Source organism: Melospiza melodia, chromosome 19 (genome assembly GCF_035770615.1).
Source record: "Melospiza melodia melodia isolate bMelMel2 chromosome 19, bMelMel2.pri, whole genome shotgun sequence".
In the NCBI taxonomy this organism is placed as follows: domain Eukaryota; kingdom Metazoa; phylum Chordata; class Aves; order Passeriformes; family Passerellidae; genus Melospiza; species Melospiza melodia.
The window spans coordinates 1,101,154-1,124,883 of record NC_086212.1 but is presented as its reverse complement, the minus strand read 5'-3'; the positions used below and the strand labels follow the sequence as shown (position 1 = coordinate 1,124,883).

The window sequence follows — 23,730 nt, the reverse complement described above, 5'->3', positions numbered from 1 at the left end:
CCCGGGCTCTGTGTGGGCAGGCAGTTTCTGTTGCACTCCTCGTGGCTGTCATGGCCTTCTCTGCTGTGTGGGGAAGCAGCACGGTGGAAGGCACAGGGAGCTCACACCAGGCCAGGAGCCATGGCTGGGCTGGGGCTGAAGCACCACTGCTGCCCCTCACTAATCCCATCGGCCTGAGCTGACCCCACACAGCCTTTGGGAGGGACTGCTATCATTCCCTTCAGATTTTCTCCTTCTTTTTGACCTAGATTTCACGTTCCAGAAATAGCTTTCTCTGACATACAAGCAGGAAAGGGATTAGAGAGAGAGCGTGTGTGTGTGTATGTGTGTGTGCCAGGGAAATATTTCTGTTGCATGCTCCATCAGTGTTTGCAGAGGAAAAAAGGGCACGCACACACGTTCTGGGATGTATTCCTGTGTCTGTAGGACAAAAAGAAATTCATGACAGCTGTTTCTGTGCACGTTTCCCAATTCATTTTTCACCTCTGATCTGTCCCTTGTTATGATGGAAACTCCAGCACCGCCCTGTGCCCAGCCAGAGCTCCCTTTCCCCCGGAAGCCGTGCCCCGGCCACAGCCCTGCTCTCGGCTCCACCCCCGAGCCCAAGCCATCCCTGCCTTTATGTCCTCTTGGTGCTGCCAGGTTTCAGCACTCCCACGGGCAGAACAAGGGCTGTGAGCTCGCTGCCTGCTGCAGGCACATGGCTGGCACCCAGAACCAGCTGCAGTGGCTTTGAGCCCACAGAAATGCCCAGGTCCCCGGGAAGGGGCGGCTGCAGCCACGCTGTGGGTGCTGTGCTGGCACAGACAGGAGGTGAGCACGGCTCCAAGGTCCTGGCCCAGCCTGCCTTCTCCCAGCAGGGATCATCTACAAAGGAGCAGAAACAAAGGCAGCTGCCAGCATTTCCCTTTGCTGACATGGTCAGAAAGACAAGTCCTTCTTGTTGCTTGCTTTTATCAGCTTTGATAGCAGGAAAGGGAGTTGGTGCTGTCCTCGTGGGAGAGGAGAAGCCAGAGCACCAAAGGGTGCCTCAGCTCGCTCAGAGCTCTGGGAGGGCAGCACCAGGAGTCCGTGCACAGTGCTGTGCTCTGCCCGTGAGCAGAGCTGGCTGGAGGGCAGTGTGTCAGGCACACAGACTCCTGAGGTCTCTCCTCAGGCCAAGGGGCCTGGTGGCATCCCCACGTGCTGGCCGTCCTTGTGACCCAGGTGAGCACAGAGCTACCCTGACACTGGTCAGTCACAGGTGCCCCTTTGTGTCCCCTCTGTTGGTGATGCTCAGCCCCTCTGTGTTTCCCCAGGGCCACAGGGCTTGTGCCATCTCTGGGGGAGTCCCCACAGCAGCCAAGGACAGCCTTAGCTGAGACAGACACACATGTGCCAGGAGAGCAGGGCTGGGTGGGGTTGAGCGAGGCTCTGCAAACAGCCTGGAGCATTTTCAGGATGTCAGACAGTGCAGGCAAATGAGGGTTTCTTTGTGTTTGAGTTGGGTTTGGGTTGCTTTTCTTCTCCTTCATGCTTTCCCATTATCTTTTCCATCTCCTGAGCCATGACCTGGGTATTTCTGAGGGTTCAGGAAGACACTGGTAGTTCAGAGCTACCTGGGAGACCCTGAACTGAAAACACGTTTCCTTTTTTCTTTGGTAGGCAGCGGAGTGGGGAGGCCCTAGGCTGAGGGTCCCAAAGCTCAGGGCTGACTCTGTGACCAAATTCTCCCTCAGCCCCATTGTGCTGCTGCTTCCAAGAGCGGTAGCAGCAAATCCGCAGCGATTCAGTTGCTGAACGCCGAGGGCGGCGGCGGCTCGGTCCTGCCTGCGGAGCCGGCAGCGCTTGAGCTCAGCGCTTTCCCGCGGCGCTTTGATCGCTCCTTGCTCCACACCAGCCCTTCTCGGAGTGCTGGGAGCCCAGCGAGCATCAATAAATCCCAGCACCGAGGAGTGATGGTGGCAGCGAGGGGCCGGGGCAGGACACGTTCTGCTGGCAGGGGCTCGCACGGCCCGACCCTGCCCAGGGCCCAGCACCGCCAGTGCCCGCACCCACTGCCCATCTCGGTCATACAGAGAGACTCCGGCCTCGCAGAGCTGTCCCGGGCCAGGGACAGCTTGTCCCTTGTGTGTCAGCGCAGGATGTGAGGGATAGAGCTGGATGCTCCTGCAGCACCCAGCGTGGCTGTGCCCGGGGCGCAGACCCGCGTGGCTCTGCCCAGCAGGTTCTTGCCGCAAGCCGCACGCTCTGCCAGCCCTGCTGCCCTCCACACCTGTATCCTCCATCAGCCCTGCTCTGGCAGCCCCAGGGGAGGCTCAAAGCACAGTCCCAGCGCACCGCCCGCACCCGCTGAGCCTCCGATCCCTCTCCCCACGCCCAGCGGGGCAGAACTCCACCAGCAAATCTAGGACCAGGGGAAAACACCCACAAAGGAAACCTCCTCGTCCCACTTGTTCATTTTCCACGTGTTTCCCTCTGCACCGGAGGGTTCCTCTCGGCGATGCTGCGGGAGGTGCGTGGGGCAGCGCTGCGCCCCTGCCCCGCCGCCCACGCGGGTCCCACCGCGCCCGCTCCGCGGCTGGAGCGGGGAAAGCGGGAGCGTTCCTTCAGCCAAACCCGCGTTCGCGCGTGGGTGGGACAGCGGCCGCGATGGGGAGATGTCACCGAGACAAGGAGACAAAGCTCCCGCGTGGGGTGGGAGCGGCGCCCGCTTTGTTCGGCAGCGCTCGGCTCCCCTCGCGGCAGCGGCGCTGAGGCAGCGGCCGCCGCCGCCCGTGTCCCCTCTCGGTGCCGCCGGGGGTCCGGCCGCGTGTCCGGCGGGGCGGAGGGACCCGCGCGGCCGTGGGAGCGCGGCGGGGCGGGCGCGGGGCGGTGCCGTGCCCGGCGCGGGGCGGTCCCGGGGCGGTCCCGGGGCGGGGCGGCCGTTTAATGCGCGGCCCCGCCCGGGCGCGCGGCCGGAGCGGCGGGCGGGCGCGGTGAGTGCGGCGGCGGCTCCGCGCGTCTCCTCCCTTCTCCAGCGGCGGCCGCACGAGCAGCCGGAGCGGCCCCGGACCGCGAGCGGCCCCGCCGGCGGCTCGTCCTCCTCTTCCTCCCCTCCGCGGGACCCAGGCCGGGCCGAGCGCCCTCGCCCCGCGCCCCCCCGTCTCTCCGGTCCCCTCCGCCCCTCTTTGTGTCTCTCATGGCTTTGTGTCTGGAGCTCCTCAGGCAATGTGAGTGACCGCGCGAGCGGGGGGCCGAGCCGGGCCCTGCATGGCTGCGGGCGGGAGTGCCGCCCCCTCCCTCCCTCCTTCCCTCGCTGCTGCCGCTGCTCCGCCGCTTGCCGGGCCCGCCGCCCCTTCCGCTTCCCACGCGCGTCCCGGGCCTCCGTGGGAGCGCCGGGGCCGCCCCGCTGGGCTCCGGGCCGGGCTCCGGGGGCCGCTCCATCCTCCTCCTCCTCCCCCGCATGCCGCCTGCGCCGCGGGAGCCGGGCCGGGCGGGGGTGGGCGCTGCCCGCTGCCAGCCCCGCTGGAGCCGTCCCCGGGGCCGCGCGGGGTCAGGCCGGTGCCCGGCCCGGGGCTTCGGGCCCTCACGGAGGCTCCGGGTGCCGCGGGGAGGGAAGCGGCGCTTCACGAAATGGGTTCCCCGCCGGGGGACAGGGGCCCTTTCTTTGGAGAGGCGTTCGGATTCTTCCTCGCCTGGAGAAGAAAAGGGAATTGTCTGGGCGAGGCACGGAGCTGAAGGCTGACATTTCGCAGCGCAGCGATTTGGCACCTCCCGCCCAGAGCTGGCTCTGAAAAGTCTCTTTTTTTAGCCTGGGAGAACAGGTCCTGGCTGAAGGTACCTGGTGTGGCAGCCCAGGCTCGCCCTGTGCAGGAGTTGAGGCTGAACCCCTGGGGATTTAACTGCAGGTGCAGCCCGGCTTTAGTGTGCCTTGCAGGACGGTGAGGATGTTGTGGTTGGTTGTGAGCAGTCTGTAGATGTAGCCCTTAAGTTGTACTCCAGTCTTGATTAAGAGGCTCAAAAAGGAGGATTGTTTGCAGGATGCTGTTGGTAGTGTTAATATCACTTATTCTACAAAGACCTTGACCCCAGGGTGGGCAGGAAATGTCGTTGAGATGAGAATGGAATTAGGACCTCTGAATCCTAGGCTGTAGCTTGTCACTTGGGAGAGGAAAAGAAGAAAAGGGAGGAAAAAAAAAACCCACAGCATGTGGCATTGAATCCTAAAATAAATTCCAATCATGTGGGATGATAACAAGCCAGATTGCCAAGTCGTGTAAGTTGGCAGACTTGATTCCAGAGGGTCCAAATTACTTTGCTGGTAATTGCTCTTCCAACAGGCATTTGGTGCTATGAAGTTACATGTGCTTGAAGGCATGGAGAAAACTGAAACTATTGATCAAATTCAGTCTCTTTGGCTTTCAGATAAGTATTGATGTGTGTCTGCACCCAGATACTTGGAGGACGGTTATCTGCAGAATTTGTTGTTGGCAGGTGTGGAAAACCTAAAACTTCATCTTTAAGGTGCAAACGCCAAACTGCCACATGCTAATTTTGCATCTAGCTTGCTACTTCATCCCACTTCTGTCATGGCAGTGTAACTTTGGGGTGCAGCTGAGGACCCCAGGCTCTGGGCAGGTGCTGGAGTGTAACTGCTGTGCACTGTGCCAGCCTGGAAAGGACAAGGAGACCCTGGGTAGCAGAGGTGATAAGGGAAGTGTGGGCTGTCTGTCTGTACGGTCCAGTGGGATCAGCAAAGCACACTGTGCTGGGAGCCCCACAGGTCCTGTGTGGAGATGTAGCTGTGTCCCAGCACACGTTGTCAGCTTGTTTTGCTCACAGCTCTGTGTGTCAGTGGTTGGGTGCTTGATCTGTGTGTGCAGTTTGGGTTTGTGGACACTTCTGGCTGCTCAGCTCAAGGTTATTCTGCTGCCCCAGCCGATGCACGGGAGACCTGCTGCTCTGTGAGCACGTTCCTGGCCGTGCGTGCTGCCAGAGCAGGAGAAATGTGAAAGCTTTCATGGGTAACTAATGACAGCCAGGCATTTAAAACAGCTGTGTGTCAGTTCTTGTCTCCTGTATGGATTTTCCTGTTGTTTGAGCCCAGACTGGGATGGTCTGGAGTGAGCTGGTCACTGGATTGTGTGAAAGTCACGGTGACACTTTTAATTTTTCTCATAACCCACTTCGTGCACGCCTGCAGAGCCAGGGTACAGCAGGGCCTGGTTGTGCCTCTTCAGCTGATACTCTTGCTCTGTGCAACCTGCACAACAGCCTCAAATATTTTTTAATGGATTGAGGAGGCATAATTGGATTCAGAGCAGTGCAAGTTACAGGGACATATGTGAGTTGGAAGGATTAAGACTGTGCAGGCGGGTGGCCTTGTTCAAGAAAAATCCCCTGTAATTTCTGCAGTGAAAAGTTGTCAGTGTGTTTTCTATCAGAGCAGATTTAAAAGGGAGGGGAGCAGTGCTAAGTATGATTGCTGTTTGCTGTGAAAGGCGATTAGAGTTCAGGCCTTGGATAAAGTTCTGTGAGGGCTGGAATTGTGAATTTGGGTCTCTCCAGAAGCTCATGGAAAAATGAGTTTCTTTCCCTTCTCCCTTGGTCTCCCACCTGGTCAGATGAAGTGGGGTGCAGAATGACACCAGGGTTTAGCATAAGCTGCCTTTAAACAGGCAATAGTTAAACTATTTGCAGATGGGCCAGTTTAGGAGAGGAGAAAATATTCAGAAATTCTGTCCACTTCAATTTGTCTTGCAGAATTAATTAATTGCTGGCCCTTTGGTGCAGATCGGTGCATTAAGTATCAACCTTCTGTCCCCTGGAGAAGCAAGAGGAAACAACTTCTGCTCTGCTAGGGTCTGCCTGGTGAATGCAAAAGGCACCATTGCAAAAGTATTTGTGATTTTCACTGAAAACAGCCAGGTAAGTGCTCAGATCTGTCTGCCCACACAAGTCTGGTCTCTAATTAAATGGGCAGCATTAGGTAGGCCAGTCCCAGTGTTGCCATAGCCCAGCGAGGCTGCTGGTCTGCTGTCACAGAAGGTGACAAGCATTGCTGGGGGAGTTAATGGTCCCCCAGAACTGGAGACTGCTGCATTTCTGTAGAGGACAGGGCTGTGGGTTATGCACTGCCAGTCCTCTTCCCAAATTTCTGTACATCTACATCTCTCCTCCTTCATTCCTCCTTAGCCTTGCAGTGTGAATTGCCAGTAAAGGCACCTGCTGGCACACAGGCAGGGTGCTTGATGCCTGCACAGGAGCTGCAGCATCCCCTGAGCAGACAGTGCATGCAGAACTGGGTTATCCCCTCTGCTCTGCAGGGTCTAGGGGGGGGAAGTTTCTCCGTTTCTCTGGGAACACCAAGAACATGAAACCAGTCTCTAAGGAGACTCACCCGAGCCAGGCTGTAGCTTGGTGCATCAGACATCAGTACTTGAAAAGGAATGTGCATAAGTTCTAAACCTTAGCACTAGTATTTACATCAAGGGTGTGTTGACAATCAGCCTTGTGTATCCCATTTAGTGCTCTTCATTAAGACATCCAGGTTTCACTGCAGTGAAAATCTTTTCACTGTGGTGGCATCTTTTCTGAACCTAGTTCCAAGAGATCAAAGCTTAAGCTGCTGTTTTGTCTCTCCAGTTTGAAGTTTGACCAAGAAACTTGAGTGGTGAATGTTTCAAAGCTAAATTCTTACCTGTGGTGCTGGTCTGTCAGAGCTGGAATTGAAATGGAGATCAGAAGTTGCTTATGCCTTTCTGCTGATGCACTGTCATAGTGCAAGGTGATGTTTGATGAAAGCTGAAAGCTATTTAAGGGTTCATAAAAGGGAATTTTTATTACAAGTTCTCTTCATAGGATTAGTCAAACTTCTAAGTATTATTTGTCTTGTTTTGTTTCTATTCTGGAAGTGGTTAAGATCTACCTGAGCAGGGCCCAGCCAGGCATCTGCTGTGTGCAGGAGGGATCTCCAAGCCTAAACTTCATACCCAGAGTGGGCATATCTAGAGCTGCATTGAATTAGAAGTTAAAATTCGGAGGTTAAAGTGTGAATGCTGCATCCCTCTTAGGCCTTACACATAAGCCAGGTACCTGTCTCTGAGGCCAGAGAAGGTGTCCCAGAGCTGCTGTGGGGCTGTCCCTGAGGGAGTGCCTGGGCCCTGCTGCAGGCCCTCGTTGGGAGCCGTGTCCGTGCTTGGCTGCCAGCCTGGTCCGTGCTGCCCTGTGGAGAACAATGTGTGCAGGACAGCTCATGGGCCCTGCCAGGGCTCTCAGGGCACTGCAGTGGCTGCTTTGTTGGGAGCCCTCCTTTCCCTTGTTTGAACCCTGAGGCTTTTCAGTCCCTCAGCGTGCCCCAAACATGGGGTTACAGCACTTCTGTGCAGGAGCTCTTCCAGGCTTTGGTGCGCTCCGTTGAGCAGCTGCCAGTGCTGCCAGACCAAGCTGCCCCTCCAGCAGCAGGCCCAGACTGGGAATTCTGGCCTCTGAGCACAGCAAGCTCCGTGGCAGTGCAGGACTGCTGTTATGCCCGGCCTTGTTCTGCCTGGGCTGGTGCTTTCCTGGGGAGAAGGTGGCTTTGGGGAGATGGATACTGGTGGAATGGAGCTGGAATACTTCTCCCAGTGCCTGAAACAGTGTTTAGTCTGATTCCTTGGAAGTACAAGTGCTTAGAAGTACAGTGCTTGCACTTCTGAGCTCCTGGTTCTGGACAAAGCAGCTACTTTATTTCCAAAGTATTGGGTTTCAGTGATGCTTAGGTTTGCAGCGTGCCAAGCGCCAGGCCTTGAGCAGGGAATCCTGGATGCTGGGAAGCAGAGCCCTGCTCACCAGCAGCCTGTTGCCTTGGCCACGGCGCTGCTGCTGTTGGCCTTTGTTCTTGGCACAGGTTCAGTGTCAGCGCTGCTGTCACCCTGCAATCTCCTCGCTGCTGCTCGACCAGCAGCGTGGTGCCACACATTAACTTTTATCGCTGCTCCTTTGAGGGCCCTGCTGGAGATGAGTGCTGCAGAGCACCCAGGTGCTGAGGGGACGCTGCCAGAGCAGCCCTCCGGGCCCTGCTCCCTCCCAGGAGCTGTTCTCACACGAGTCAAGCACTGAACCAGGCTGGCTGGGGGATCAGGGCTTTGGGGAGGGCAGCCAGAAGGCCTGCTGGAGCTGTGGCTGCTGCCACTGTGCCCTGGTGGCTGCTGTCACCGTGCCCTGGTGGCTGCTGCTCGCTGTCCCAGCCATGTGAGGCTTTGCACAGCTCTGACAGTCACACGTTCCCTCCGACACACCGGGGCCCTGTGTGTGCCCAGCCAGGAGGGATCCCTGTCTTTTGGGTGTTCATCTGTGGGATGCTTTAATTCCTCTTTGTAGTGCATCGGGACGGATGAAATGGGCAGGTTAAAAGATAGAAGGGAGAACATCTTCAGTGGTGTCCTCAGGGCAGCGACCGGCCTGGGCTCCCAGGCAGCCAGCAACAGGATGAGAGGACAGTGTCCTTAAGCTGCTTAGGTTGGACATTAGGAGGAATTTCCTCACAGAAAGGGTGGTCAGGCAGGGAAGGACTGGCTGTTGCACTGGGTGCTCTGGGCCGGTGACAAAGTGAGGACAGGTCACAGAGGTGTTTTCCAGCCCGAGTGATTCAGTGACAGCAGGAGCCGCCTGGGCCCCGGGAGCCGGAGCTGGGAGATACCCAGTGCCTGCTGGCGAGACGGGCCCAGGGCGGATTTCGCACGGGAGCGGTGTGCTGCTCCGGGGGCCGCACCGAGAGCGGCCGGGGAGGGGTCCCGGGGCCGGGGGATCCCGCTCGTCCCCAGGCGCTGCCCTGGCCCGGCCGCCGCCGGGCGCGCTTTGCGGCCGCCGCGCTTTGCAGCAGGGCCGTAGGGCGAGCTGAGCGCCGGCCGGGCCGCGCCGCTGCTGAGGCGCTGCCCGCGGGGCACAGCGGGGCCGGGCCGGGCCGGGTGAGCTCCGAGAGCGCTCTGTGCTGTGTCAGTGCGCAGGGACATGGCCCCAGGCTGTTACCCCGCTGTCCAGGGAAGGGAATGGGGCAGCCGGGAGAGGAAGGGCTCAGGGCTCGGTTTAGTTGACAGGATGATGTTCGGTCACAGGTTGGACTCGGTCTCAGGGGTCTTTTCCAGTCTCAGTGATTCTGTACCGGTGTGCTGTCCAAGGGGATGGAGGCGCTGTCCTTTCCCTCGGACAGCAATGCCCGGCTGGCACTGTGTGCAGTGCCCACTGTGGCACAGCAAAGCAGAGCCCAGGCTCAGGAGCCTGCCTGAATGGAGCAGAAGCAGGCCAGCCATCGCTGCTGGTGGCAGCAGTAACTTTGAAGCACTGTTTGCCTGCTCCTGGCAGTGCTATTTGTGCGCTTACCTTTGATTTATATTTTTTTTGAACGGCTCTGAATATCTTGGGTGTTGGGGGAGGCAGCTCTAAAAATAACTTTAGAGGCTGGTTATTTCCAAAGCCATTTTTTCTGCCTCTGCCTGTTTCTTTCCCTTCTGTAGCTGATGGCTTTTTCTACTGCTGCAAGGCCTGGTTCACAGAGAAAATCATGTTTTCTGCTCTGTGCTAGTTCTTGCTCTGTTAGCAAACATGCCCTGGGTGTGGGTGATGGTGTGTGCAGGCAGCAGGTGCATGTGATTGCAGATCTGGGTGAAGGAGCTGGTAAAGCAGGAACACAGGGTCCAGAATGTACTAAAACATGAACACAAACCTTTTGAAGGGTTTCCACCATTTGGAAATTGGAGCCACTCAGGTGCAGCTCTGCAGAAGCTGTGTGCCAAAAGCTGTGCTTGAACCAGCTGTGTTCAGAGGTGACAGTGGCTTGAGGAAGTCCCATTGTCCCATTTCTCAGGTGTGTGCCACAGGATGGCTCATTTTTAATGGTGAATTCCCAGCAAGACCTCCTGTCACTGTTAGTGCCTTACCTCAGGTTCTGCTGCTGCATGTGAAATAACCTCACCTGACAGATGCAGGGGTACAAGGTTATGTACAAAGACTCACTTGAATGGATTAGGACCAAAAAGTGCTTCTGCAGAAATTGTTGAGGGCACCTGTTAAATCTAATTTATCCTAATTCTTATGGTGCTTTTCAGCATCTTTTTTTTTTCTGAGTGACTCCGTTTTGGGCAGCTGTGCCTCTTATCACAGAGCAGCTGCCAAGCAGATTGCTGCCCTGCCTCCTCATGCCATGAGGGTGCCAGGACCAGGGACCTGTGTGCTCTGCCTGCCCTGGCAGCGTTGCATGCCTCCCTTTCCCATGGAATTGCAGGAGAGGAGCACAACAGGGCTGCTCCCAGGAGCTGTGGGAGGCAGTGTTTCCCATGCAGGTTTAATCTCCAGTGTGTGCAGAGTTGCTGTGCTCCAGTGGCTTTGTTGGCTGCTCTCTCCTTGCTCCGGGTGCCCTGACTTTGTGCTGTGCCTCACACCTTCAAACTGCCTTTCTTGGGAACTTTGTGCTCAGCTTGTTCCCTCCTGCTGCAGCTTTTAGGCTTGGTTGAGAAAAGAAAAATCTGGTGAGTGTGCGGCATGTCGCTGGTGTTTAATGGGCTGCATGCATGACCACAGTGGAGGCGCCTCAGGAACTGTGGAACACTCCAAGCAGCTGCTCTCCGTGGAGAATTCCTAGAGCTGTGTGTTGGTTCTGGCCACTCTGGAGCAGTGGAGCAGCTGCCTGATCTGTGGGACTGCAGCGAGTGCTTCCTGACCAACCTGTGCTGTAGGATGGGAAGCACAGATCAGCTGGAGTCAGACTTGGCAGTCGTGGTGCTGCTGGCTCTGCCTGAGATGGCTCCTGTGTGTCCCTCATTTGGAGGTTGAAAATAAATCAGAATAGATATTTAGAGGGCCCAGATCTTGTTCATGTCATCCATTCCAAACCTGGAGTGTGCTTCATCCCTGAGGGTGGAGCCTTGGCTGGCTGAGTCACTGTGCATTGGCGGCCTGGGCTGGGATTCTTTTGTGTGTGCCCCCGCACACGTGTGTGTGCTAATTGTGGAGGCTGAAAGCACCTCAGCTTGGGTGCTCTGCTCGAGCTCAAGGGCTGAGCAGGCTCCAGTGGAGAGGAGAACTCGACAGAGGGGAGATGAAAAGTGATCTCTTGGATCCAGGCGTTCGGTGGACCTGGGGATGCAGCTAGTGGTATCCTGGTTTCCTGGTTTAGAAGGGATTTTACATATAGATACGGTTTGGGGTTCACCTAGCAAGCTAAAAGCAAGCTTTTGATTGTTACAGCCATGTCTTTTTTTATAAGCTTCTCTTATTTCTGCTCATTACTATGGTTCCAGCCACAAAAGAGCTTTCTTGTTCTAATTGGCCTCCTCCTGTTTCAATTCAGTTGTGTTGCTGTGTCACCATGGAGACAGTCGTGATGTCATGAGATGTGGCATCCCTGAGAAGTGGCTGGGAGGCAGTGGCTCATGTTCTCCCTCACCCCATCCATCCCAGTAATCAATAGCTGGAGCAGAAAGCAGAACAGCTCAATAGACTTCAGGGAAGATATGGAGCTTTGAAATGAGCCTGAATTACAGCTGTGATTTCAAGGCTGTTACCAGAGTGGTGGTGGCAGAAAAGATCTCATGCACTCTCCTTCTCAAAACGGGCTCCATCTCCTCGTGTGTTGCTGAGCTCGCTTAAGTTAATGCCAGGAGGCCCCAAATGTCCAGCAGTTGCTGTGCTGTGGGCCCTGCTGTCAAATGCTTGTGGTGCCTCAAACCCAGGCCCCCACTGGGTCACATCCTGGCCATGGTGCTGCTGGGCTGGGGACAGGTACACCGAGCTGTGTCAGCTCTGACAGCAGTCAGAAAAGCTGGTGTTCCAGCAGGGTGTGACTTGGAAGAGCTTTTTTGGGGCCTCGTGCCTTTGCAGCACTCCTGAGGCAGCTGTGTCCTCTGTGGAAAGCACCCATGGGGTGAGCTGGGTGATGAGAGCAGGAGAGCCAGCCCAGTCTGTGTGAGCTCAGCAGAGAACTGGGCTTACTTCATGGCTTAATTCTACTCTGCAAAACCAGGGCAACTTCCTGTTTGCTGAAATACCCTGATTTGTCGCCAAAACACTGTGAGTGTGTGTTCTGCCCTGTACAGTCTTTGCTGTGCATTTGTCTTCAGTTTTATCTTGTTTGAACTGTTTTGTAAGGAGTCTGGTTGAGAGCATGGCACAGTGTACTCGATCCTCTGCCTTGAGCTGTAATAGCCTACTCAAATATTAACTAACTTCCTCCTGATTAATGGGAGGCAGGCTGGTGTCAGTGCTGGCCTGGCAAGCAGGGAGCTGATGCTTTCCAGTTATCTCTTGGTTTTGTTAGAGAGCTTTGTCATACAAAGAAGCACAACACACAGCAGCTTGTTACCTGTAACTGTTCTGTTTGGAATATCTGATACTGGGAGATGGACAAGCAGATTTCCCCTGTTTGTGGGGTGTCTCTGGGTGAGATTGGGGTGCTGTGTGCTGGTCCCACTGCTCAGCAGGGACCTGTGCATGGCACCTGCACGGTTTGGCTGGGGCTGCTCCAGGTTGTCATCTCTCAGGGTTGACACTTCCTTGGCAAGTCTATCAGCTCCCTTAGGCTTTGCTTGCTTTAAGCAACCTTGTATTCAGGCAAAAAGGACAGAACTTAGTGTAATGTGGAAGCTCAAACACGTTGACTTCTTCAGTGTGAGAGAAATTTTTGGTTGTTTTCCTGAAAAGATCAGAACTGTTTTCCAGCAGCTCTGCTGACAGACTCATCTTTTTTTTTTTTTTCCTAATTTTTCTTCTGAGTTGCTGGGTCTTCAGGATGAAAGGCTACAGCAGCTCTTAGCATGAAGACAAAGGGGTTTTTTTACCTTGTCTGTTCCCCTGAAACATTTGATACGTGTACTGTTTAGGGGAAAAATGACTGAAAGGCCAGTTGCATTTGAATAATATTAATTTATACTGCTGCTGTTTTTAGAGTAGCTGTTGTCTGGCTAAAGATGCTAAAATCTGCTTTTTAACCAGCACTGCTTAAAAAAACGGAGGGCAGGAGATGTTTTCGTTCTCTCCTGACACTGGTCACATCTGTCCTGGTGGCTGCAAGGCCATTCCAAGGCTGCTTGACTCTGCCTTCCAGCACTCAGGTTCCTGTGGAGGAGAAAACAACTGCCTGAAGGTCTGGGATTGGCATTGTTTATGGCTGCAGTGGGCAGACAGAGGCTGTTCAGGAAAGGAGTTAAAAACTCACCTACAAACTGTGCGTGCTTTGTAGCTTTAGCTATATTGTGGCCTATTTAATATTTTCAGTGTGTGTAGTGAACTACAGCCACGGGAAGGGTGATGAAGATTCCCTTAATGCAGCAAAACAAGAACTTCCCAAGGATTTGGAGATTTCCATGAAAGGCTATGAGTAGGTTGCTTCCTGGAAGAGTAGGTTGCTTCTGTCCTTACTCATGGGCTTGTTTAAACAGTTAACTCATCAAATTCCTGTATTACATGAGCAAGTCACTGTGAAATGGTTTATTCTCTCAGAATAGGACTGTGTGGAGTTCCTCATCCCCCAGGTTTGAGCCCTAGAGGATTTGCTGTTATCTGCTTTTCCTTGCAGGGCTGCACAGAGCCCCCTGGGCTGCAGTGCAAATGTTTTACCTTGCAAATGCATTGAGTGATGTCCCTGTGCCAAGCCCCTTCCCTCAGGACCTGCAGGTTCCTCACACCCCTCAGCTGAGCTCAGTTGGCCTCTGAAAAAGGAGAAGAAGGAAAACCTGAGGTGCCAACCAAGGCAGGCTGAGTGCTTGACGACGGGAACAGAATCATAAAACCTAATATTCTGTAAATTAATGTGGTGTTCTGCTGAGTTCTCTGGACTTCAGACCACTGTTCAAACCACTTTTAAAATATGTCTTTGTAGAAGAGGGTCACCTGCAGGGTGGTAAACAGTGTCCAGACTTAAAAGGGAAGAGTGAGTGGACACTGACAGTGTTTACAGAATAGCTGCAAAAATATCCAAGATAAAGGGAAATGGTGTTCCTGCCTGAAAGATAAATTAGTGAAAATTGCTACAAGTTTCCCTGGGCATCTTCCCAGCACTGAAGTTTCCTTCATTCCTGCAGCAGGAGCTGGTTCAGGGTTGTGACACTGAGTGCTTGTTCAGATTGCAAGTCAAGAGATTGCTTGTCTCCAGGTCCTGGCTTGTAGCAGGCATCAAATTGTTGTGTGTGATCTCTGATAAAGGCTGTGAAACCAGAGCTGCCTGATCCTGTTGCAGCCATGGCCTTGTGTACTCATATACAGGTGCTGGCTCCTGCAAGCATCACCCAGAGATGGAGGCTAACAAATATGGGTTTGTGCTCAAAGCAAACAGAAGCAGAGGCTGCAGAGCTGGCAGATGAGTAGAAAAGTGAAGTTACTGAATGTGTGGAAGCCTCAGGTTCCCATGTGGACAAGCTGCCACACAGAGCAGAGTTTTTCCCTTGGTGTATTTTTGCCTCTTGGTAACTGGTCTGTGAGTGGTAAAAGTAAAGAGAGTCCTTCCTGCTGCTCTGGGCAGAAATGCATTTGCTTTTTCATTGTCTGTGCTTCTCTAAGCCCTCAGCAGAAGAAAGATAGCTCAGTGAGCCAAGGTACCTGAGCCTGAGCTCTGTGTACTGGTGTGGGGTGAGCCCAGAGTGGGCAAGGGTGGCACTTGGCTGCTTTTCAGCCTTAAAGATCTCCTTGTCCAGCCAGTGACAAACTTCAGGCTGTGAATCACTTGTGTGTCAGTAATATTTGCATATTTTAGGCAGACTTGCTGCACTGTGTTGTGCAACACTGTGAGAAACTTTGGAGCTCGGAGGGAAGCACAGCTGGCAGTGCTGTCAGACACCTCTGTGCTCCTGGTGCTGAAAGCTGAGCTGACAGTTTAACTCTCTTTGGGCTGACTGGTGCTTAATCCTCTTGGCAGGATTGCCAGGAACTTGGGAATGGCTGGGAAGCTGGGAGGCCTGCACACCTGGCCACAGGGACAGGGCAGCTTGGCTAGTGGAAGGTGTGTGGGATGGATGACCTGCAAGGTTCCTTCCAGCCAGATCTTCTGGGATTCTGAGTAAACTCCAGAAGCCATAACCCCATGCCCAGGTTTTCCAAGTCCTTTGAGGTTTTTCTGGAGAGGGGATGTATTCAGGGGGAGGCTGGTCTGTGCTGGTTTGGGATACCTGTGTGTGCACACCTGAGCTCAGCTGTTCTGCACGTTCTCTCTGTGCACTGGGCTCCAGGTTTCCAGCAGATTTCTTTATTTGAAGGGGAGGTGGCTGCTGTTCAATTGGCCTCCTGTGCTGAGGTTCTCTGAGCCATCCATCTGTACCACAGCTGATTCCTGCCAGAGCTGGCCCTGCTCTTGGACCATGGTACTTTTGGCTGCCTGGATTTGGAGCTGGCCTTGTGTAACACATTGAGGTCCAGTGCACAGGCTTGGAAGGCTGCCACTGGAGTTCTCTTGCTGGGAAGCACTGACTGCAGTTCTGAACTCTTGATTGCTGTTTTCCTCCATCTCTAAGTGGGGAAGGTCAGAGTTGGGGTTTTCAAGTAGTTACAGTCAGAATTGTGGGAAGGAAATAGTCCAGCAGAGAGCTGCTGAAGGGGGAACTCTGCATGTTCTGCAGTGGAGCTTGTGCATATGGGGACTCTGGTCTCTGCACACAGTTTCTGCATGTTCCAGTAACTAAAAACTGAAGGCAGAACTCCTTTTTCCTCTTCAGGTGAGATTTATTAATAAAACTTAGCTGGCTTTATGATGAACTCTCACTGATAGGACAAGCAGCTGAATTTCCTTAGTTAGGAGTTTCTGATTGGGAGGTCTGATTTGTCTAGTATTGATAAAGCACAGTGCTTAACACCTCTGAACTGCTGCCTGATATCCTGTTAGGCACCAAGGCATGAAAATCTGGGCCCATGTTCTCATATGGGAAATGACTCTTCAAGTGCTGTGGTTCCAGCTCTGCAGCTGCTTTACAGGGTGTGCTGGTGCTGTGGTTGTTTCTGGTCTTGAGGGGCAGCAGGTGCTTGTTGCTCCCCTTGGTGGGCTGCACAGAGATCCCCACAGTACTTACTGGCTGGAAGGGGAACAGGGATGGGGCATCTTAATGGAGGAAAACCTACACTTAGTAGTGGTTTGGGAATTTTTGTGGTGTGCTCTCTCTCCAGAGTTTCAGGTTGAGCCTTCTTGTTTGCTCAGTTTGTCTTCTTGTTCCCTGGTACCCTCAGGGAGCCAGCAGGTCAACGTCCCTCATGCAAGGGGATGCCAGTGGGACATGGCAGGACAAAGTCTGGCTGAAGCCTGCCACAGCCAGACTGAGAGCTTCCACACTGCAGGAGCAATTATTGTTCCTTGGCATTGCTCTTTGCACTTTATGGCTCTTGCACCTAACAGTAACTGAGGATTGTCTGACCCTTGCAGAGAACATACGGTGTATGGGGAAATCTAAATAACTGGAGGCTTTTGAAACTCCTGGCATCTGGTGTGCAAGAACCAAAGCCTGAAGCACAGTGCTTCATTCTGGCAGGGGCTGCTGAATCAAACCATAAAGCTGTTCCCTGCTTAGATTCCTGAGAGCATTATTCCTCTGATAACAGCCTGGATGAGGAAGTGCAGGATCATTTGCTCACAAGAGCCCCTCTCTAGCTTTAGGAAGTGCTGTTGTGCCTGCCTCTGTGTTCAGAGTGCTCCTTGTATTGAGGAGACGGGGCACAGGTGTCCTGGGATGCAGCTGAAGGAAGAAAAGGCAGCCTGCTAAGGCAAGGCTTCCAGCCATCATGTGAATTTATACCCTGTTAAAATTTCCCCTAAATCATGTTTGTGCTACAAAATCATAGCAGAAGTGAGCAAAGAGAAAGCTCAGACTGAAGTCTGTAAGACAATTCCAGAGTGCTGTTAGTTTAGAAGGGGATACTCAGTGTCCCAGTCCATTCTTGGCCACTCCCTGAAATGCTGTGTGAATATCTGTGCCTGCAGAACTGGTGTGCACTGGTGCCCCTGTGGGGGATTGACCAGCTTGGCCAAAACTCCCAGCAGAGTTGTATTGAGATGTTTCCTTCAGCCCTGCCATAGCACTGAACTGTGTCCCTGAGTTCTGAACAGGGAGCTCTTCTGAGACACTCCAGCTGAACAGTCCTGGGGGAGACTCTGTTCTGCCAGGCACATGTGCTGCCAGACAGCAGCCTGAGAGGCTGTGCTGGTTTTGGGATGTCATCCTGGCTTCCAGGGCAGCTGCTGCTTAACCTAGTACTGATATTTGTATTGTAAATTGGGGCGTGCTTGGTTGGGTTCCAGACCTAGAGAAACCAGAAGTTCCCTGGATGCTCTGTCCCTCATAGTGGGATGCTAACAGAGCTCAGACCTGAGCCCCCATGGCCCCACAGTGGGGTGGGGCTCTGTGTCCCTGTGGCCCCTGGGTGTTGGCAGGGGCTGCTCAGCTCTGAGGGAGTCAGGTGCAGGTGGGAGCAGAAGGGCCCTGGCTCTGCTGTGCCAGCTCTGCTGCTGTCCCTGTGGCTGTGACACTGTGCCAGTGCAGAGTGCAAGCACAGTTTTACGTTCTGTATTGTGCCACCCTAATCCTGGGCTATTTTTTCCATTTTTCCTTTGAGCTCAGCAGTTCTGGCTGCTGCCCTCTGTCCATGGATACCATCACAGGAATGCTGGCTGTGTTACCTTGTGCAGAACACCTGTGTTGGTGCTGGAGCTCTGCCAGCACTGCCTGCCTGCCTGCTGGGAGCTGCCAGGGCAGAGCCCCATCCTGCTGCAGCCAGGGCAGAGCCCCATCCTGCTGCAGCCAGGGCAGAGCCCCATCCTGCTGCAGCCAGGGCAGAGCCATCCTGCTGCAGCCAGGGCAGAGCCCCATCCTGCTGCAGCCAGGGCAGAGCCATCCTGCTGCAGCCAGGGCAGAGCCATCCTGCTGCAGCCAGGGCAGAGCCATCCTGCTGCAGCAAGGGCAGAGACCCATCCTCCTACAGCCAGGGCAGAGCCGTCCTCCTGCAGCCAGGACGCCGTGCTGGCACCAGCTGCGCTGGCCTGCTGTGGCTGAGGTGACTCACTGCTGTCACACCCTGTCCCCACGGATAAGGCATTCCTGCTACAGGGAGAAGGAGGCCCAGCTTCCACCAGGCTCTAGAGAAGCTGAGTCAGATGTCTTGCCAATTAATGTAATTAGCAATTAGCTGAGGAAATACCTCCTGTAACTGTCTCCTCAGTTGTGTCTGTAAGTGGCCAGAGTAGGAGGGGACGGTCCTGTGGTACCCAAGGGAGGTGGCACCCCACAGATTCTCCCAGGCATGTTGCTGCAAAGCTGCTGACATTGCAGTCCATGGAAATTTCCTGGTGGAGATGATGCAAACTGCTGTGAGCTTGCAGTGAAATAACCCTGCAAGTGCTCTGCTGCTCCCTCCAAGCCTACTCACATCCATGTTCCCACAATTAGATAACTGGCCACGCATCTGTTTACAAAGCAGTATCCAAAATAATGTGTTGCTGTTCTGTTTCCTCAGCTGGGCTCTGTGTCGTGGTTACAGCTAAAGACTAGTATTGAATCTCTTGCTAAAAGGGGGTTGTTAGCTTTTTTTTCCTGTGGCTGCTTTAATGCAGAGCTGTCTTCCCCGTCTCAAGCCTTGGGCTCGTAGGTATGAAGCCTGTCTGCTGTCATCTCACAGGCATCCTGTGTCTGCTGCATGTCTGGGACAGGAATAGAAACCCCCCTGAGGACAGGATTCATTGGGGTGATGGTGCCACAGCATCTGGAGAATGGCCACTGTGGGAAGGGCTGGCAGAGCTGCTGTGCCTCCCTGAAAGGCCACAAGAGGCTAATCCCAGAGCAGCTGGCACCTGCAGTGGGTTTGGGATGCTCCTGGAGCAGGTGGAGCCCCACCCAGCAGCAGGGAGGGGGCCCTGTGGGGCAGTGGCTGCTTTGGGCCCCACACGTTTCTGGGGTGCACCAGCCCCCTCTGACTGGGGTTCAGGATCTGCCAGCTCTTCACCAGCTCTGTGCCATTGGAAACAAGAGAAGTCAGATGTGAAAATGAGTGCTCTTATTTATTGATGTCCCACTTCTTTGCCTCCTTCAGTTTACCCTTAATTTATCTCCAAAAGCATTTGTGGCTGGTTTTGGCCTTGGAAAGGCTGTTGGATAAAGGACTTTTTTTCACTTGCTATCACATAGTGACAGAGCTGAGAGCAGACTTGTTTAGGTGTATTGAGGAGGCCAGTTATTCCTGCACATGAGCTCCAGGTCTCCAGTAACCTGGGCTGCAGTGGGAGTTTAAGCCCTCTCTCTTTCCAGCACTGGACTTCTCCCTGCTGGATCAGCCTCCTGCTGACAGCAAGTTCACAGTGCTGGTGCTGCCTGGCTGCCAGAGCCCTACAAAGGAATTGTCTGCTGGAGTCATCCTGTTCCACTGACCTTCATCTTCAGTCAGTATCTGCTGTGTCTGTCTCGAGCCTTCTGACAGGGCCCAGATCCAAGAAACTTGACTGGGCAGCTCTTCCTCTGAGCCTGGGCCTCTGCTGCATAAACAACCCCGATGTTTCCTTGAAAGTGCTTTCCAGGAAAATGTAGCAGCAGGGATACACTGGGTTTGTTTCCCAATGTGGTGTCCCAGACATTAGAAGTGACCTCAAGTCCCTGTACAGGTGACACTGGGACCACTGTGTGTGCTGAGGGTCCTGCCTGGATGTGCTCTGTGCTCCCCCCTGCAGTGACAAGGACAGAGCAGTGTCCTTCTGTCCTTCCATGTGCCCCCACAGTGGCACCATGTTCTGGAGCATTTTGCCATAGTCTGATGGAGGATTCCTCCTGGCAAGCAAACCCCTTGAGCAGGCAGTTTGTGACCTGCTCCTTGGTGCCATCCTCGTATCCCACAAGCTCAGAGCTGCTCTGGGGCTCTGCTGGTGCTCACTCTTGGGTTATTTTTGGCTGGTGACTCTTGCTTCACGAGGCCACTTCAGGTGAAAGCACTTGCTGGACTGCCCCCAAGTAGCTGACACAGTCAGTCTGTCCTGGGAGGCCACAGGAGCTGTTCTCAGCAATGCCTTGGAGCTGAGCACAGCAGAGGCCGGGCTGGTGGCTGCCCTGGAAAGCCCTGCATCCCAAGATTGGCATCTCACTGTTCCTAGGAATGTCATCCTCCAGCTGGTCTGGGGGTTGGACAACTGGCATGACAAGGAGTGGCTGCTTGAATGCAGTAATGCATTCCAAGTCTAAAATTGTTCCCAGGCCAAGTGTGGGGAGATGGCCAAGTGGAGGAATAACTGCAGCCTTGGGCAATCTTTGCAGTTTGGCTGGGATTTTCAGAGAAGTGTAGAGATGGGATTTTTCCTGGAGAACTGATGGCACCATCTTTTCCTTGGTGTGTCAGCTCTTGGTAATCAGGTATTAGAAATCTTGAGCTGGTTCTTTCCAAAACCATGTTGGCCTTGGTTGGGTGAGGAGGTGTCTGCAAGGAGCAGTTTGATTTGTTGCTCCATCTGCCCTTGCAGGAGGAACTTGCCCTGTGTGCTTTGGAGCAGGAGCTGCCTGGGACCTGGCTGGGAGCAGGGGAAGGGATGGGCATGGACATGGTTAGAACATCACCAGCCTGCTGAACCTCTCAGTGCCTTCAAAGGCTGGCACACAGCTCTTGGGCAGGGTTGTACCTCTGCAGACCTGGAACCAGAGCCCCATAAATTCCTATCTGGAATGTCCCTTACTGATGTTTTCTGTTAAACTGAGTCCAGTAGATCCCACATTTTTGCTGTGCTTCCTGGTTAGGTCACTTCAGACCTGACAGAGGGTTTGTTTGGAGCAGGGGCTTTGCTCACCTGAGAACCCCAGTGCTCCTTGTGGTGCCTGCTGTGGGTGCAGGTGCCTCAGAGCACCTGAACGTGCTGGGAGGGAGAGCTGAAGGTGAGCAGGAGGAGGGAGCATTGTGGATAGGCTTCTTTCAAGGCTGCCCTGGGTCTGTTCAGAGCTCCTTGGACTGTGGAATAGCTGGGCTGGTGTGTTTTCCAGCAGACTCTGGGAGACCAAGGGAGCACAGTTTTGTGGCAAGGTCCCATTGCTGTGCTTGAGCAAGGAGTGGCTTCTTCCAAAGACACCTCTGGTGTTAGCTGTCTCTTTCAGGAGCACCTTCAAAACATGATCTGTCTGGATCATTCTCATCACTTTCCTTAAGCCACTCTAAATCACTTGTTACTATCCTGCCATTCACCCTCTACCATCCAGTGCTGAGCACTGATCAGGAAAAGCCAAAATGCCTCTCTTCACCTGCTGGTTGGTACTTGGTGCTTACGGGTGTAGGGGGGAAGGAGAAAAGCTTGCTGGGAGGAAGCTTTGTGGAATATTCTGCAGAACACCCTGAGATTTCTGAATTTGGTGTGGATGGTTTTTATTTTGTAGTTGGAGTTACACAACTGCTAAGTTGAAAGGAGTGGAGGGAGAGAAGATCACTCATTTGGAAACAGGAATAAATATAAGCAAGGTGGGAAATGAAGCCAAGAAGGCTTTTGGCACAAAGCTGCCAAGGCAGGAGAATGGTCTGTTCCCCAGTCAGCAGGTTCCTGAAAGCAGCAGGGAGTGCTCTGGTGATGTTTAGTGCTGTTGCTGGAGGCTGGGCTTTACTGATAACCCTCCTTGGAAGGCCAAGGAGTCATTGTCACATCCTGAATTCCAGCCAGGGGACAGGACGGAGTAGGTCCCAGTGCCATGGGAGCAGCATGACTAACCAGTGCCTTCAGCTGTGTGGCCTGGAGCTGAGTCTGTTCCCTGGCTGTGCTGAGCAGAGCTGGGCTCTGGCCTCTCCCTCGTGTCCCTTTCCTGCACAGTCTCAGATCCTCAGCATTCCTTCATGGCAGGTTCTGCAGGCTGGAGGGGCTGGGCTGTGGGCAAACAGGTCCTGCACCCCTGAATCCACACCTGCTACCCATACTTGTGGCTAAGTGGTGGTCTGGGCTCTGAACTTGAAAGCTTCTGGGGACTCTTGAGGCCTGTGAACCAGGAGTGTGGTGCTTTGGAGCCTGCAGGGAAAGCAGAGCAAGCTGTGAACATGAGGACCCGGTGGTGGCTGGGAGCTCTGTAGGTCACAGGTACTGGAGCCCCAGACAAGGCTCTGCATGCAGGCCTGGGCTCTGCTGTGCTCTCTGGTTTCAGAGCTGGGGGTGCACAGTGGCTCTCTGGTCGGTCCTGCTCAATGCCTGAAATGAGGTGTTCAGAAAGTGCTGGCTTTGCTCTGGATACCCCTCCCTTGGGGCACCCATTGTTCAGGGACTGCCTGTGGTACTTGGAATTCTCAGGTACTCAGAGCTGGGCACTCTTGGCCTCTGGGAGAGCGGTGGCACTGGGGACACCTGGCTCTGCTGCTCTGTGTGCCTCTGTCACCAGGGAGGGCAGCTCTGTGCTCTGCAGGCTCCGTGGTTGGTTCAGGTGGGAGCCCTGGGCAATCCAGGCAATGAGCACAGCTTTCCAAAGCTTCCTAGCACCTACCCAAAGGGAATAAAAGGTTGGAATATTTGCTTAATTGCCTGCTCTGAGTCTGAAGACTTCCCTTCCTCTCCAGATCAGACCAGACTGTGCTGCAACAGCTGAACCACTGTCAAATTTAATGCTAATGAAGAGGGAGCAGCCTGCTACAGTCTTTTCTGTGCTTGTTCATGTGATTTTTTTTTAATCTTATGGATAATGCCATGTTAAACAATGAAATAGAATATGGAGTAGCTTTCTCTAACATGCAAAGCTTGTCCTGTGCCTCAGCCAACAGACGTTTCCCAGCAATTTTGACTTTGATTCTTCACTATTAGCATAATGTTGCCACATCTTGGTTTGTACATACTTAAGGGAGGAAATAGCTTCAACTGGATCTGGCTATTAAAGCCTCTTGAAGATTGTAGCTTTGAAGATGGAAATCTTGGGTGCTGGCTGCCTGACAGGCACTGTCCAAATGGAAAGAGTGTTGACTAAAGGCTGCAATTTTTCACTGTGAGATGAGTCCAGCCTGATGCCTTCCCATGTCCCAGGTGCAGAGTTTGCTCAGTGCTGTCTCCTCAGCTGCTGACACGTGTGCTTTCCCTGGCCCCATGGCTACAGGGTGGGGTTTGTTTTCAGCTTGCAAAGAATCCCTCGTCATCTGGGTGTGGGGAGGGAGGATTTTTATAATGTCCTGGGAAAACCACCTCTGCTGCTCCTCTGGTGGCATCACTAAATGCTTGGCCTTGCCTAAAACAGTGGAATATCTTCCCGTGAGCAAGGGAGAGCAGCAGATTTCCTGCATCAGGTAAAATTTGGGATACAGTAACTGAAAACTGTGATAAAAATCCTGATGCTGAGCAAAGTGATGGAGAAATTAATTCTTACCTTGAGGGAGGTTTTGTTGGCAGTGATGGGGGCAGTTTCTCAGGATTTTAGATGGGCTGCAGGATTGCTGGTTGTTTGTGTTCTTGAGGAGGCAGCAATTCCCTGGGAGCCCCATTTGTGCTGGGGAGCTCAGTGATTGCTGCCATCAGCACAGGCCTGCTCCTGTTATCACACTCTGTGCTGACAAGCTGCTGGCTGCCATCAGTGTTTTCAGCACCCTCTTGGCCAGCTCTTCTGTGAACAGTGTTTAGTGGCACACTTGAGATGATGGTGACCCCTCCACCCTGCTTCCAGGACTGCCCATGGGTGGGGATGTGCCAATAATGCCTCAGCAGCTGGGCAGTGTTTGCAAACCCTTCCGTGCACCCCTCTGTGGCTTTGGTTGTCCCACAGCTTTGGGGGTGATTCTGCTGCAGGGGAGCAGCTCCTGGAGCTGTCACAAACTCCTGGGGTTGGTTCCTGGTGGGCTGGGAGAGGT

General features: G+C 53.9%; 1 protein-coding gene across 5 annotated transcripts in view; it reads left to right on the top strand.

The window, feature by feature from the left end:
• Positions 1-23,730, top strand: part of DLGAP4 (DLG associated protein 4) — a 161,842-nt gene that overhangs the window by 119,134 nt on the left and 18,978 nt on the right. Inside the window, exon 1 of one of the 5 annotated variants that reach the window (XM_063172102.1) lies at positions 3,013-3,191. The exons of the other annotated variants lie outside the window; for them this stretch is intronic. Coding sequence (XP_063028172.1) covers positions 3,161-3,191 — 31 coding nt within the window. The 5' untranslated portion in view covers positions 3,013-3,160. Of the gene's footprint in view, positions 1-3,012; positions 3,192-23,730 lie in introns of those variants that run through there. 5 annotated transcript variants of the gene reach the window in all.